This window comes from Epargyreus clarus, unplaced genomic scaffold (genome assembly GCF_041222505.1).
Source record: "Epargyreus clarus isolate Ecla_fem2 unplaced genomic scaffold, WU_Ecla_fem_2.2 ptg000021l, whole genome shotgun sequence".
Classification (NCBI taxonomy): Eukaryota; Metazoa; Arthropoda; class Insecta; order Lepidoptera; family Hesperiidae; genus Epargyreus; species Epargyreus clarus.
Window position 1 is genome coordinate 6,400,212 of NW_027332228.1, and position 17,863 is coordinate 6,418,074.

General features: G+C 33.8%; 1 protein-coding gene across 1 annotated transcript in view; it reads left to right on the forward strand.

The window, feature by feature from the left end:
• The first annotated feature begins 6,149 nt into the window (after positions 1-6,149).
• LOC140751079 (uncharacterized) overlaps positions 6,150-17,863 on the forward strand; it is a 32,477-nt gene continuing 20,763 nt past the window's right edge. Inside the window, exons 1-2 of the mRNA XM_073084911.1 lie at positions 6,150-6,401; positions 12,806-13,011. Of these exons, the coding sequence (XP_072941012.1) occupies positions 6,362-6,401; positions 12,806-13,011 (246 nt within the window). The 5' untranslated portion in view covers positions 6,150-6,361. The remainder of the gene's footprint in view (positions 6,402-12,805; positions 13,012-17,863) is intronic.

Genomic DNA, 17,863 nt, shown 5'->3' on the forward strand with positions numbered 1-17,863 from the left:
TAAGTGATAAAGCGTTGGGCACGCAGCCCGGTCATACTGTAACTAGTTGAGGAACGTGCCTTTGCACTACATCACTATAACAAATAGGTATTGAGTAAACTAATTGTAATCATTGTTTAAATCTATTTTAGCTAGATTATGGTAATCCAATATAGTATTTTTGAACGCAACGCCGCAAGTTTCTTGTAAGAATTTATAGTATATTTTGTTTGGGTTTTAATAACCGTTAGGAGTTACAAATAGTATGGGTTGTACTCAGTAGACAGTGACTTAGTCTTGTTATTGAGTGGAATGTAAGCTAGTTTGGTACTTAGATCTTATAAAAAACTAAAGTAGATACATATATTTAATTATATTATAATATGTTTAATAATAATGCCATTATACAGATAAACGCATGATAATGTATATGTAAATTATGGCGTGTATGTGTATGTATATTATGACACTATCTTCGTGGCATTATAATTTATAATGCGTTTTTGAAATGAATTATCACTTGATTAAACGGCGATGGAGAATATTGTGAGGTTATCAGTATACCTGACAGTTTTTAAATACAAGTTTTCAAGGGTGTGTAAAGTCGGCTAACGAAATGGACAATGGTTTAAACAACTTTTACTTTGAAATCCGTGTCCAATAGTGGGACAGTAATAGGTGGACGACGAAGGAAATGAAAACTGCAGTGTTCCCAGCCATAAACCTAAGCTTAGTTCCCACTTTTAAATTCCGTAACTTCATAGCTAGTCACAAGTGACTTGTTTAGTGGTGTTACGAAATAGTGAGACTCGAGTGCAAGAACTCTTGAAAAAAAGGTTTAAGAATTGTCACGCGAAACTACAGCTCGGCGTGTGAAACTCATTAGTTGAGATCTGTCCTGCTGCGCCCTTTTGGTAATGTGGGTTAAAAGGAGAATTTGATGTAGATTTATATTTTTTTTTATAATATAGGAGTAGCAGACGAGCATGCAGTCTACCTTATGATAAGTGGCTACTGCCGCCCATGGACATCTGTAATCAACCCCAGATAGGATTAGATATTCCCACCTGAGGTCGGCCACACATGCGCCGCTACCCCTGAGGACTAAGCTGGAACGCCTCGGAAAAGTCTGTTTCCCTTACCACACCCTTCAAACCGGAATACAGCAGCGCCTAACACTGCTGTTATTAGGTAGAAATAGGTGTGGCGGTGGTGCCGCCGGACCACAAAGGGTTCTACCACCTTCAAATTTACGTAAGTAAAAGGTACGAGTACAATTAATTACGTTCCTAACTTAACCTAACCTAAATTAATAATTATATAAGTAAATAACACTCACATCTGTATTTTCAAATTTGGCAATATTCAATTAGTAGGCTGACGATGGTAAATAGTCACTGCCCACCGTGGACGTCTGAGATAGATGCAGAACGGTTTCTACCTGAAGCCATTCATAGATGCCTTGCCAATTCTTAGCACTAAGATGGATGTCTCATGTGTAAAATATCTACCAAAAAGGAACGTCCTGCTAAAAATGGATGTGGTGTATATAGCTCCTTAATCGAATCATATTGGCTCTACAACCTTCGAATATTTTATTGGATTCGATTAATCATCATCAATTTACATTTATTAACAGCAGTGATAACCTAGTGGTTAAGAAACTCAGCCTCTCGATCGATGGGTCCGAGGTTCAAATCCCAGGCACGCATCTCTGATTTTTCGAAATTATGTGTGTATTAGAAATTAATTATCACTTGCTAAACGGTGAAGGAAAACATCGTGAGGAAACCTGCATACCTGAGAGATTTATAAAAAAAAATCTCAAAGGTATGTGAAGTCTACCAATACGCACTTGGCCAGCGCGGAAGACTATGGCCTAACCCTTCTCATTCTGAGAGGAGACCCGTGCCCAGCAGTGGGACAGTAATGGGTTGATGATCATCAATTTATTTTTGGTCAATCTATATTTGACTATAAAAGCTACTTATATCATTTCATAACTATTCTTTATCTGGTAACTATTTATGACCGAGAACTATAAAGTTATACGTGTTAGTTTTACTGAAATAGATTTAAAACCACTAATGACGGCAATTACGTAAACGTCGAACGATCGTAGGAAATTAGTTAACGTTTTCTATCACCGAGCATACATCGTGAGCTAGTCTTCTAAAAATATATCGCTATTATTCGATTTCTATTGTCGTTCACGTAGTCCGATGAGATAATATCGAATCATACAAAAAACGATCACGTACCGAACACCAAATTCATAATCGACCATTCGGGTAACCCAAAGAAATTTGTAAGGGATAACGCGAAAACTGAAGGTGTTTATGATTTTATGATACTCCTCTATTCCCGAATATGGCATCGTACAATAACGCAAAGTGTTACAGCCCCCGACGCATGGGGAAAAAATGTCGTACACACGTCTCCCTCGTACGATATAAGAGCTAATGACATTTACCTTAATAAGGAGAACATGTGATGTTGACGACTTACCTTTATCTTGTTCTATGTTTCGTATATATAATTTTGGCGTAACGTCTGTCCATTAATTATATTTTTATCGTATAGTAAGTTGCCCTATTTTGGTGTTTTGCACTGTACGAGTAAATCAAACTAATTTATACCTACATAAAAAAATAAGTAAAATGACTGTTATGTTTTTATAAGTTAATTCTCCTACGAATTCTTAAGAAATTAATTAAGATTATTATTTGCTAAATACACGAACGCTTAAATAAATTATTTAACAAAATTATTATATGTTGATTTTTTTTAGAATATAAGCTCAGGGTATTGTGAATGCAAAGTTAATGTGATGCCTATTATACCAAAATTGATATTTTCAGTAAACGACAAAAACAAACGTATTTAAAATTAATTTGTTTGTTAATTAAAATAACATAGATTCAAAATAGACCGGATATTAATAGGTTAAATGAGGGTCGGAGTTGCGAAACATCCGAAAAGTGTACTAGTGAGTTAGCCGCAAGGTTATTATTAAAATATTTACACACGGAACTTATTATGAAATAAAGGACTTGTACTAGTCGTCAATACCAATAAATACTCATTATCTCTCTCAATCTCTCACTCTGAGAAGAGTCACGTGCATTGCAGTCGGATAGTCAAGGGTTGAAGACGCTATGACTTTCTACATGTTTACTATGATCAACTTGGTGACCACTAATGGCATCATTTTGAGACGGCTACCATACGATACGGATTTTTCAAATACCCCTTAGGACTATTCATAGGATAAATAGCATAAGACCTTGAAGCTGTTTCAAAATACCATAACTAATTCATCCCTTTCCCTTTTTTTTGTTTACGAGGGGGAAACCTTCAAAAGGTACACTATGCCGTGGGAGCGACACGGGGTTATGGGACCGCACTAAAACCCCTCCGGTGGCCATCCTCGGCGCTGCGTTGAAGACTCCGGGATCTCCAGGGAACGCAACCGGAGTCCTCTAAGCGCGTGGCCCCATCGGGCTCCTCCCAGGTGAGCATGAGTTCGCCACATCCTCTGGTGTGTACAACGGCATGCGGCCACACAAACCGCCGTCCTTCCCGGGGTCGCTGGCCGGGGACTCAACTCATCCCTTTCCCTGCCAGACTGCATTGTACTAAGTAGTAGAGTATGCATCAGACTTCCCCCTTTTGTGAGGACAAAATTGTGCCAGATACATTGTAAAAGACTAAGTATTTTCGACAAAACAGAGTTGTGAACGACAAACAGATACAGTGCTGTATACTCACCAATATCGAACAAACTAACTCCAAATTAGTAAACAGTGAAGCAATGGACAAAGTCGCAGGTACGCATAAGTGTAAATAATACAAGCAAAGGAAGCGGTTGTGGATTTCCATTAATAAGCTGAGAAACGCACGTCTTCTGTATAAAGGACTCTTAATTAAATTGAGACACGAGGAGACTTAATATTAGGAATAATATCGTATGGTTATGAAATAATTAATCGAGTAAGTGTTCAGTGGATAATTCATAATTTCTTCATGATTAAAGAAACATAATTATTTTTAGTAATTTTCTTTGGATTAAAATTCGGCTTTAATTATTGTAAAAGGAGGGATTTTCATAAACGAAGCTCGTCAAATTATTACCAAAGATATCTTTAAAAAAGAAGCTCGTCAAATAACTAGCAAACAAAAAAAGAAAGATATCGGTGGAAAAACAAAAGAGAGGATGGTACTCAAAGGTTATATTGAAGTTCCGTACTAATCAAAATTCGACCGGAATCATAAATGTTTCATTCTGTCCTTTTAATAGTCACTAGCTAGTCTATGGCTACCGAAGAAAACAAAAACAAAATCGGTCGACAAAGAAAATAAGAAAATGTTCTTATGAGTCTTGTCTTATGCCCTTTATTAATTATCAATCGATCCAAAGGTTTGGTTACCAAAGATCGACTTTCCACAATCTCTTGATACTAGACAACATCATTTTTTGATCTTAGGTAGAAATTATTCCATACTTATATAATTCATATTTCCTAGAATTCACTTATTTATGATATGTTGCCGCAGATAATGTAAGATCTAGTAGGATAATATGACTATTGATAACAGAGTTCATCTTTATAACCATAACAATGATAATTATTTATTTATTTATTTACTCTTTATTGACCATGTTAAAAATAATGTGGTGCAAAAGGCGGACTTAATGCTAAATAGCATTTTCTCCCCGTCAACCTTAGGGATGAGCAGAAAATTAAAGGCGGTACAACTATACTAAAAATAATAATAATAATAAATAGGAAATAAAATAAAATGATAAAAAAGGGGAGAAAGGAGAACATACAAAAGAAAGAATGAGAGAAAGAGAGAGAAAAAATTAAGATTTGTTAGGTACGTAGATAGATATTCATTATCGTTGGAGTGTAAAAAATATGTTTGTTTCCTAACACCGCTATCTAACAACATAACTATCATAGTAAAATAGGAACTATGAAACCCGTCAGTAGTAGTAGATATATTTTATCAATATACATCAGATACTTACATCATTTACATTTTATAATGCAAAAAACACAACAAATATTCGTACTTTCATGCCCTTTCCTTAGGGTGATTAAGCGGTGGGACCACGCAAAGACACAATGTCTCCTCAGAATTAACCTACCTGTCGGTGAGTGCCGCCTATACAGAGAAAATCAGATTGTTATTATTTATGTAAGGAACAGTTATATTATAAAGTGTACGGATTTAATTCACATGCACAACAACATATTTTGATCCAAATCGAATAGAACTTTTGTTTTATTCCATGGGATATGATGACCTCTTGGCAATCATCTTACGTATTACGCTTAACATTAAGTGACTTCATGCATATTACTAAAACATAGAAGTTAAGAACAGTTACGCATAAATACCATAAATACAAATAATTAATCACAAAATAGAAAGCTATTAAAACGAATGAAATAATAGGCTTATAATAATTAATATTTTTATCAGATCCATCCAACAATTTTATTAGGTTTTAGGTTTTCATTAATTTATGTAATGAATCTATTAACTTCATTAATTGATTATGTTTAATTTATCTCATTTAAAACAGCCCAAATAGTATTCCACTAAATTATTTAAGCAAATAAGTTAAGCTATAGAGAAAATCAATATTCTTCATTAAACGATAACATAGTAATTAAAAAGAACACGCCACAGGAACTTAATTACAAGGCTAAACATTAAAGCACTTTGCCTATAAGTTAAATTGAAAAAGGGTTAATTTGCATTCTGTGAAAGATAGATAATTGGTAGGTAAAACTATGAAAAATTAGAATGTATGAAAGGAGACATTAGTAGTTTCATTATCGAAAATTAAAATATACAAAGAAACTTTGAAGAATGTATAATAATTTTAATACCATATCATTGCTTGTTACTAGCTAATAATTTAAAGGTACTGCCTAAATACTTACTCGTACAAAAATGTAATGACGTAAATGTTAATAATCGCACAATACCACGCAATGCGCAATGAGCCGACAAAGATAATCCGTAAGCAAGCGATATAAAATTTGATTGGTGAAAACAATAAATTTTATCGACTTAACCTGTAAGATCATGAAAATGTAAAAGGCTCTTTGTGACCCCGGCTGGGCGAGGGGCGAGCGGTCGTGAATGCGACCGAGCAGCGTGGCTCAGTCGAGTAGTCGCTGCCGATGTGGACGGACGTCTCTCTGTCACATATTCCGTTACGTTACGTGTTACGTGTACCTTCAGTTCAAACGTTCTACAGTAATTAGTCCGTGTGTGTTAGTGATTAAAAGTTTCTCCAATGCGAGAAAGGAAGTCTGTGAAATGTGATGAGACTGCGTGAATGTAAATTAAATTGAAGAGGATGTATGTCTTATTGGCAGTTCTCAGCGTACTAATAAAAGGTATTATACATTGTTGATTTAAAAATAGTAAATTACTATTGCTAATTATTTTTGATGTTTAATCTTCTTTTAGGCAAGGTTACATAAATAGAATTAATTATACGAACTATCCATAAATATATACAATAATTTTTGTGTAAATAATTTGTAGGTATGTGAAAAATAAAATAAATAAATTACGTTGGTTAATGAAATTATTTAAAATTGATAGCATAATTTAAAGGCGGATTCATATGAAGAAAATTGGAAATAAAGTAATGACACTCAAAAATGCTTAAAAGGAACATACAGATTAGGCCTTTTCTAATTTGGCTACAGAACTAAACGTTAACGAGTCCCTCGTTGGGCGCCAGCAAAGATAAACCATTTGTTGATTGAGGTGTGAGGGAACCCTAAGCGAAACGATTTGGAACAGGTTTTTAGATTTTCTTGTAGTAAAGTTGTTATTTATAGGACCACATCTTCTACGATACATATTGAGAAATTAAATAGTATGAAGATGATGAACAATAATAAGAAATGAATAATAAACTTAGCATTTTTATAAATAAGAAAATGAAGCAAAGATGGAAAAAATATATCGAGAAAGTAACACTCGTGAGAGACAAATAAGTATTTATAAAGTTCAAATGTATACTAATGTAATGCGCATTTATTTCCAAGAGATTGCAGATTTTCAAGCCATTTGAACAATTTACCTGATATTCATAAAAAATCAGTCAAGACTTTAGGGGATAAGAAATCCACTATTTCAATGGTACATATAAACTACGTGAATGAAGGGAAATGAAAGAAATAGTGTATTTTAGATAAATTAATATTAAATTAAATACTTCAATTACTGGTCATTTAAATGGACAGTAATTAATTTGATGAATTACATAATTATATATTTAACCTATAATTTTCCAAGAATTCTTATTAAATCAGACCGTAATACTTTGCGATTATTCTAAAAATAAATGCATTCTATTGCTCGAAATTATTTAGATGTCGGGACGAAATGAACTTCGTAATAAGGGTATGCATATTACTCGTAAGAAAACTTGTTTGTACTCGTATTAAAATTAAAAAATAAGCAACGAAAATAAGCAATGAACTTAAATTTGATGAATTACGCGTGTAATGATGGCTAATGTAGCCCCAAGATAACATTTAACAAGGTTAACAAGATTAACAGACTTAACAAGGTTAACAAGCTAATAGTTCTATTATCTTTTAACCTTAACATCTCGTCAAATTTTTGCTCATGCCTCTAATGGCAGCGGCAAATGATGCATAACTAAGTCGTTACTGCCTCTGCTCAAGAACGTCCGTAATAAATAACGAATAGATAAGTTTGATCACATACGTTTTCTGCCCGTCGTCCACAGTTATTGAAATGGATTTGCCACAACCTATAGCTATAAAATCAGTTGTGCTGCTTTATCGCCATGGTCTACTTATAGTTAAATCAAACCACCAATTACTAAACTAAACGAACCAAACCAAAAGTTCTACGTTTACATTTGGTCAGAGGAAAGCGTTAGCCTAGTGCGTATAACTTCGTTTTTTCAAAGTTATGTGTGCATTAGAAATGAATAAACGATGAAGAAAAACATCATTAAAAAAGCTGCATGTCTGTAAGATATTAAAAAAATGTTCTCAATAAGGTATGTGATTTTGAAGTCTACAACTGCTTAGGAAAAGTGCTACACCTTTCTTACCCTTAAATGAGAGCCGTGCATGGCAGTGGTACAGTAATGGGTTGATGACGATTTCATCATTAATTTAGAGGTTTAGTTCGAACAATTCAAAGAATGTTGTAAACTGTTCGATCTGGTGCCTACATCACCCTTCCTTCATCGCACCACTCGCCGAATTATGAGGTTCCATCCACATCAAATTGTCCCGTGGCGGTCCTCCACGGTTCGGTTTGAACGGTCATTTTGCCGCGTACGTGCAAAATGTGGAATGAACTTCCTCTTGAGGTATTCCCTCAGGACTTTGACATGGGGCTCTTCAAGAGGGGTGTAAAAAGAATTCTCCTTCAAAGCCGGCGATGCATTGGCGACTCCTCTGGTGTTGCAAATGTCCATAGGCGACGGTGACTGCTTTCCATCAGGTAGCCCGTCTCCCTTATCCTCAGGTTTAATATTTTAAAAAAAAGAATGAAATATACGCAGGACTTTTAATCGGCTTCCAGTAGGTTCCGTTATTATTTGTGGCGGACTAATAGCATGCCACTTCAAACGCAAATTTTGGAAGAAAGTACATTTTATACAAATGTCATTAGATACTTCTTTATCGTTTTGTGTCTGTACAAGCAATAATAATTATTTTGCTAAAGAAAATACTTTTTTTATAAATTAAACAATGAAGCACTCTTCCGTTGTTGTATGACAAACAATCTAGCTTTACTCTAATACGAAGAGGCAACAAAAATATGTCTTATAAATAAAGAAGAAATTAATACGATGAAAGATTAAAAATAAACGGTCCTAATGCAAATTGTGGGTAGTAGCTCTAACCAGACAATTATATTAGTTGAATATCATACCATGCTATTTTTCTAAGATACGAGTAGTATGAAAAGAGGTCATAGAGGTTAATAACATTGATATAAACGCGAAAAATAAGTAAAATATGATGCTTCTTTCAATTAAATTAGCATATTATAAAATGTAGCTAATTACGATAGCCTTGGTTCATTTCATTTTATAATGATGTAATTACGGGTATGTATTAATTGTATTATGGATTATTTGATATGATTTTAATATAAGAATTTATTTTTATGGTTTCATGTGCAAATAAATGGCTTTAAAAATATTATTTTATCAATTTTTACGTCACAATTTTAGCTGTGTTAATATACCTTTTTCCTACGTTTGGCTTACGTAGTATCTAACTATTTATTAATCTGTGGTTTGGCTACCAGAGCTAAGTTTTCCATTTTGTTCAAACCTACTTTTAAACAAGCTTTTAAAGTACGTACAAGTATAGCTAATAAATCTCTTGAAAATGGTAACAGGAAACGAGATTACTTTTCAGAGTCTGTTAAATTCCGAGCCACACGGCCAATATAGGTTGGTAATTCTAAACTTTTGCATGTCTTATGAAGGCTAAAGAAATATTCTGTATGAAAAACTTAACGACTATTTAAATTTAGTTCTATTTTTTTGTTCTAGTTCTTCTGTTTAGTTCTAGTTCTTTTTTTTTACAGAGTAGCAGTCTATTCAATGATTTACGAGAACTGAATAGTCCCCGGCAACTTATTCTTTAAATCTTTACTGTCTTTATAACGTAGATAACGTAGACTTGATGATAATTCTTAAATCTATGATTACGTATTAGATACACGATATTCGATCATGGTATCTAATTAATTAAAAACGTTGAACACGCGTTATTGAAGCCAAAGGCTTAAAGCTACTGATAGTTCAATAAACTACTTGCGGGATATTTATAAATAAAGAGCAAAAAATGTAAATTTAACTTCAAAATTTAATATTAAAATTAACATCAACACTTTTTCCATCAGACTACTACCTACCTAAAGTTTTCAGTTATCTTTTCTTGTGACTGCTTAATGATGTTTTCAAATACAAGCGAACCATTTTCCAATTTGTATACTTATTCATAATATTCATTTATAATATTTTCATGTGAGCATGTATACAAATTATCTTCTAGTTTCTGGATTTTTAAGAGCATTTTTAAAATTCGGCGAATGTCCAAATTTTTCGCTGAAATTATTCCAGGTTAAAATCCAAAGTTGGCCCGATTTCACTGAAAATCACGGCAGGCCAACGCAACGCATAAAAATTGAGGCTTCAGCCGAAAAAGCTGGCTATTTAAGATTCATTTTATTTGGCTCTTTAAAAAGCTCTTTATCTATTAAAGACTACTGAACATAAAATAATAAATAATGGTTATGGTTATGGTTCATTCATCTACAGATATTGAAAGTGCTAAACATGAGCCGTGGCAGACAAAAATATTTTTTTCTACACATTTTTTTGCAGCACGGCTGATGTCTGTGAGACTATGTAATGATATATGTAATTACGTACAAATACATTGTATCGGACTATACTTTTTGTCTGATACAGCACGCGTCTGAAACGCTTTATGTTTGTAGAAGTGAATGAATCCTTAAACGTGTTATATTTTAACCGTGTAGTCATCTATTTTTATATACTTAGGTGCATGAATATGTCATGACGATTTGTGATCTACTGAAGATAAGACGTTTATTCTACTTATAATACCGTCGTAGACGTACATTTAATAATAATAAAAAAAAATCTAATTGGTCGACAGTCGACCACAATCATACATTTTTTATTGATTAAGGTGGCGAATATTTGCCATAGTGAAAAAAGAAAAACAGTTGACAAAAATCGAATTGCTCTTAACTGTTTTGTTATAGCCTTTTTAAATATATGTATCATAGGTATGTAGTTAGGTCTACACGAGGAAAAAATCACTAAATAATAATATACTTAATCTCGTTATCAACATCGTAAATTATTAAAACGATTGATATTAATAACACCACGGGCATAATATATACAGAAATAGTGTATGAACTACAAATACTTACCGTAGTTGTAAAGTCTTCAAGTCGGAACTCCAAGGATTAAACTGTTCAAGTTTGTTACATCTTAGCGAGCTGCTACGTCTACGTTTAAATGACTGTTCACTGTTCAGTCCAGTCTATTCAAATCCGTAGAGAAATTATAAAAATTGAAATATCTACCTAACATCGTTGTCATCAGCGTAAATTATTAAAACGATTGATATTAATAACACCACGGGCATATAAAATGTATATATCAAAAATATATGAACTTCACATACTTACCTTAGTTGTAAAGTCATCAAGTTGGGGCTTCAAGGAATAAACTGTTAAAGTTTGTTACATCTTAGCGAGTTGCTACGCCTATGTTACTTTAAATGACTATTCACTATTCAGTTCGGTCTATTCAAATCCGTAGGGGAATCATGAAGGTAGAAATATCTACACAACATCGTTATTAGCAACTTAAAATATTCAAAACGACTGATAGTAATAACGCCACGGGCATATAATATGTATATACCAATAATATATGAACTACAAATACTTACCGTAGTTGTAAAGTCTTCAAGTCGGAACTCCAAGGATTAAACTGTTCAAGTTTGTTACATCTTAGCGAGTTGCTACGTCTACGTTTAAATGACTGTTCACTGTTCAGTCCAGTCTATTCAAATCCGTAGGGGAATCATGAAGATAGAAATATCTACCCAACAAATCAGCCTGTCATCACTCGTAAAGTTTGAGCACCGACATTTATTATTCAGACTGCGCATATGTTTATTTTGTTTTCCATAGTTTGTTGATTTTGTTATGACATTTGTTTATTGAAACTTGTTGTGTGAGTTTTATGATGAAATCTAATGTAATATTAGAACACGCTTGTTTTTGCTTGGTAAGTTTATCATTGGATCTTCGTTTTTATTAGTAGGAAAGATCCGAAGACAAAAACAACCGAGACGTTTAATATTATGTTGTGACTCGTTCAGTACTTTCCTCATTATACTCGTATAAGCTTACATAATGAGTACTTAACATTCTTATTATTATTTAGAATCAGGTTACTGGGATGAACTTTTAGCGTCTCATGTGTAACCTAAATCAAAAAGATTCAAAATTTGAACACAAGTATGAAAAAATTAAATTTGATAAGTTAAAACCTACTCTTAAGTGTATTCCCGTACATATTTGGTCAAATATATGAATTATCCTTAGAAATTTTAAGTTACTATTCAAGAGGTCCACGCTTATAGCTTGATGGTATAAAATAAGACCGCAAATATCCGAAACTCTCAGGTTAGAATTCTTGAAATTTTTAAAGATATTTGCATATTAGACATTCATAAACTTACTTAAATGGTAAAGAAAAATCATCGTGAGAAAGCTTTATGCCTGAGAATGGCCATAATGTTCACGAGGATGTGAGAATAAGCGTTGAATACTTTTCTTAAACCAGCCCCGAGCTTATGGTTCCCGAACTAAAAGCTGTGGTCACTGGTTATTAATGATGAGGAATCTTGCGAATTACTACATTATAACATGGTTTTTATGTAGTGGCACAAGAGTTCTTCATGTTAAGAAATAAAAAACGCATATAGTATCTATCGTAACAACTAAGTTAGTTGAAAAATATTTTTGCTTTCTACTGAAATTGTGTTACAAAGTAGCTATTACAGTTTTCCATTAGCTAATCCCGTGGGCTAGTATAGCCTCTATATTTTCCGTCAAATAATTTATAATCTTATCTTTATCCCGGGCCACAAGAGGGTATTTCATTTCTACAGAACTTTAGTTAGATAAGGTTCAAAGGACTCCTTTGATCGGTCCGTTATAATTGTTTCAGAGTCATTGCTACTAAGAATAGTTCGAGTTTCGGTACCATCGTATCGAGTGAGGGGTCAGGCTACACAGCTGGATTGTGACTACGAGCTGGGAGACGACACACTGTATTCAGTGAAATGGTACAGGGACAACGAAGAGTTTTATCGATATATGCCGAAATATGACCCCCCGAAACACGCCTACAAGTTGGAAGGAGTTAAAGTTGATGTGAGTATCTTTAATTATTGTCAATTTATTTATCTGGTATATGTAAATAAATATTTAGATTTAGAAGCCAAATGGCTTCTATCTTTTCTTTGTCTCGTTATTGGATGTAAGACTCTTTCTACAGCTAAGGGAGCATACGTAGGACACGTATGCTACATTCAATCAATGAGAATTGGATAAAAAATACTAGTTAGTAGCCAGGCATCATCGGTCATTGTCTAACTTTTACGTTAGCTACGATTCGATTTCCCTACGAATAAATATGATTGTCTGATATTTGTATAACAATTTAAGCGACATTACTGATGTAACATACGAGTAGTATAGAATTACTCCGTAAGCCAGTACAGTTAAATGAATAACAAAAAATAATAATTTAGGCTAAGGCTTTCTTTAAAATTTGTATTTGACGGCTACCTATATAATTCTTGTTCACTCAATTGTTTTGCTTACAATATTATTTCTAGACACGCATGCATGCATAAACACGCACACGGCCAGTCACACAGCTCCATAAAGCTACAAACACAACGGAAACGTGATAAAATCATCGCGCCTTAATTTCTCTTTGTTTACAAAGCCCACATGCAAAGGCACTATTGCGAATGTACTACAAACAACAAGTTGCTTTCGTAAAGCTTGTACTGTGGGGAAGTATTCTCGGAAAATATTGGCAAAAGATCGCAAAAGGAAATGAGCCGTGGCACAAACAATACACGCCCAGCGCTCCACTGCCGACTGCCGAGTGCTTGACGAACAGCTGCCGCCTTTGTGTACAGATTTGTTAAATAAAATACATGCATAAATAACGTTTTATTGTCTGCATTCGACGGTGACAGTTTTAGACTTAAAAAATTGTGGGAGGCAACGGACAATGTCTGTTATTGTTAGCGAAGAATGTTAGTATAGTGTGTTACCTAGCTGGATTAGATTATGTGTTCAGCAACTTTAGGAAAAATAAAAACTTTGATGGACAAGGCCACGGGATAAACGGAGATTTTAAATAGTACGCTTATTATATATTTCTATGAATACTAAAAGTGGAGCTAACTTGACTACCTCTTTATACATTTTATGAGCATTGATTGATTGACATAAGTATAGTCTTTAATTAATTCTGCCACCAACCTACCGGTAATCAAACACTCGGCCACTTTCTTAACTTGAGGTGGACAACCGCTTAACTTGAGCTGGATCATAATGATCATCACAATATGTGTTAATACCAAGCTTTGTGTTACAACAGAGTGTCCTTACACGTAGTGAAAAGGCACTCAACCTAATTCAATATTTACATATGTAGGTCCCAATCGATGCAAGTGAGATCTCCAAATCGGATTGCTTGTACTTTGCATTTCTCTGTTACTTTCAAAATTCACCTGTTTTCAAACGTCCTACTCCGCTAAAACATACATTCGCAAAAGGAAGAATGTTCGGGAAATATTGGCACAAGATTGGAAAAGGAAGTGCTGTTGAGTAAACACCTGCAACTATTCCGGTCCTATGTTTGTTTTGAGACAATTCTGTTTTACTTTTACATGGGAGTACTTTCAAAGTTAGGATACCACTATTATTTGTGAATCTTCGAGAACTTCTGATCATTTCTTTGTAAGAATTTGTTCGTTAATTACAAATATAAATATCTTAATTTATTATAACCAAATTTGACTACAATTTTAACATATTATAAAAGGAGGATGAAGTGCCTTACAATCATAGTTTGCATGAAAGATAGAGTACGTACTTTAGTAGGAGGCCCCATAATTTTACAAGTTTTTATTACTTTGTTACTAACATACTTTGTTAGTTAGTATTAATGTGAGGGTCAAATCGTTCAATTGGATTTAAAACCAGTTCAACCTAACCGAGTGAGCTAAAATTTTGCATACACTTTAGTTAGCAATACATACGTCACTAAGCTATAGTGACGTCTTCCTAAATCCAATATGGCGGACGCCCCAGGATGGGGGACGCCCCAAGATGGCGGACCTATATTTCTTTATGCACCCCCAATAAATGGGTATTCTTATAAAACGACGAGAAACATAATGACATTCTTAAAAGCTTAGTTTTTTTTTTATATATTTTTTCAATATTTTTATCAATTAGTTAACCTGCTTTCGTTCGAATTCGCGACTGTATTATTGTATTGGTGATAATAAAGACTCTATTCATCTTATTATTATTTAGGTCAAATCCAAGATCTCCAATATCATTAATATGCATGATATCCGTTTTGTATTTGTATAAGCAACTGCGTCCAGATGGATTAAATAATAAATTTCCCAGGGGCCCTATTTCTGAATGGTACCGTTGTTTATTTCCGTACCTAAATATAATTCTATTTTGTGTTTCGCGTTTCGGTATTTTGGTTACCCTGCCAATGTAGTTTGAAATTCGAAGGGCAAGTTATTTAAAATTCCTGCTTTTAGAGTACCTTGTTTAAAACCACATGTTAAGCATAATGCAAGGCATATTACTAACATGATCGTTTACATTCAGGACACTAAAAGATTCAGTGTATCGTGTTTATCTACGAGTATAAAGTGATACCTCAGAAGTCACACTCTTATATTCTTTAAGGAAAAGCATTCTTTGTATGATATTTCTAAGGTATATGAAGTAGAACGGTTTAAGCTAGTTTTTATTCAGATATTGAATGTTAACTTCGGAATTAAAAAAAAATTGAAATATTTTTATTCACTTAAATAACTCATTTTGGAACGTCACCTAACGCTGTCTCGTAAAAGCACTTTTTCATTTGAAAATCGCTTGTTAAGGGACTATTCATATGTATATCACTCACATTTGATATCAAATGGTTATTACCTTTAACATAGGTATATTATACGAAATAATATTTTCTTTAGCCCTTTCAAAATTCTATTACTCTTTATTTTTCGAGGCTACTTTGTTTCATATAGTCTAGGAATTTCTCATTATTTTCCATGTAATGAAAACGGGCGGCCATTGTAATCCATGCCGATATTATTACTCTATCGTCTAGATAAAATCTCTGTGTAATCATATATTGCTTTAATCTGAGGCCAAAGGGAGCTCAAATGATATATTTTTTTAAATAAACGACCATCACGAAAGATACATGTGAGTAGTTTACATAAAATCATCATCCCATTACCATTTCATAGGTGCGTTCAAGTTTCGTCTTAGAATGAGAAAGATTTCATCGTAGTTCATTCCGCTGGCTTAGTGTAGATTGGTGGATCTCACACCTTTGAGATTCGGAGAACTCTGAGGCTTGATAGATTTATTATAATGTTCTCCTACACCGCTCATTCCAATAATAATCAATTTTATATAAGTCTAAAGTTTTGCAACCTATAGTATTTTTTATAGATCATTATGTAAATCCAAATAGAGTCTGCTACGAGTATATTTATAATTCTAATAAACTATGTCTTTGTTAAATCGGCGAGCGTAACTTCTTCCCACGCTAAAATACATTTTATTTTAATAACCTCCGAAACGCACCTAAGCCAAAATTAGATAGTCGCAAAAATATATTTCAATTTTATTTATTTTATGTATTACCGAACTGTATTTAATTAATAAGTATCCATTTTTAGTACCGTATAAAGACCCGTATATCACAAAGAAGCGTACGTTAAGCTGAGAACAAAAGCCAGTTTTATATTACGAATATAAAACGGGATCCAATCAAAATCAGGGCAATAAAAGAAACTGAATGCGTATTCAACGACGATCTATTGCAGATTGGTGATCAGAAACGTGTCGTTCCATGACACAATGACAACGGATCTCTTTGCTAAATGTGACTACGAAACGTACTTTGTTAAGAAAAATCAATACAACCTGATATTTGTCACTAAATGCCGGGCTATGTTTAGATTTACGTTTAAAAACAAAAATATTTATGGAAGATATTTTAAAGGTTGAAGATTTCGAAGGTGGTAGAACCCTTTGTGGTTCGACTTCGGCGGCATCACCGCCACACCTATTTCTACCTAATAACAGCAGTGTTAGGCGCTGCTGTGTTCCGTTTTGAAGGGTGTGGTAAGGGAGACAGACTTTTCCGAGGCGTTCCAGCTTAGTCCTCAGGGGTAGCGGCGCATCTGTGGCCGACCTCAGGTAGGAATATCTAATCCTATCTAGGGTTGGTTACAGATTTACATGGGCGGCAGTAGCTAATTACCATCAGGTGGACTGCACGCTCGTGTGCTACTCCTTTGTTGTAAAAAAAAACTTGTATTAAATTAAAGTATCAAACGAGAATATATTCCACCTGATGGTACGTGGCTACTCTCACACATGGTCATCTATAATCGAACCCATTTAAGATTAGAGTACTACCTGAAATAGGTCACAGAGGTATTGCTACTCTTGAGGACCAAGTTGGCATATGTAGGATAAGTATATCTCCCTTACCATAGCCATCAAAACGGAATACAGTAGCTCTTAACATTGCTATTATCAGGCAAAACTTTGTGAGGCAATTGATGCATCCGGAGTCGAAAAGCGGTAGGATTATACCAATTTTGAGGTCATGTCTATTATTGCGGAGAATCGATTAAACAGTTTTGTTAATATTACAGAATTATGTAGAAAATGACATAGTTTACGAACTATATTATTACGATAGGTATTTTTTTACTAAGGTTTCTATCAAAATAAGCTGTATATTGTAAGATGTAATATTGCAAGCGATTTGCCAAGTACACAAAGTAAAAGAAGTACACAAAGTAAAAGAAGCAAAGAGATATTTTAAGAAAATTCAAAAATAGATATTTTAAGAAGAGCAGGTGTGACATCAGGGTCATGGATTCCATAAGTACAGATAATTCGATAAAAACGTTTACAATTACATTCAAGT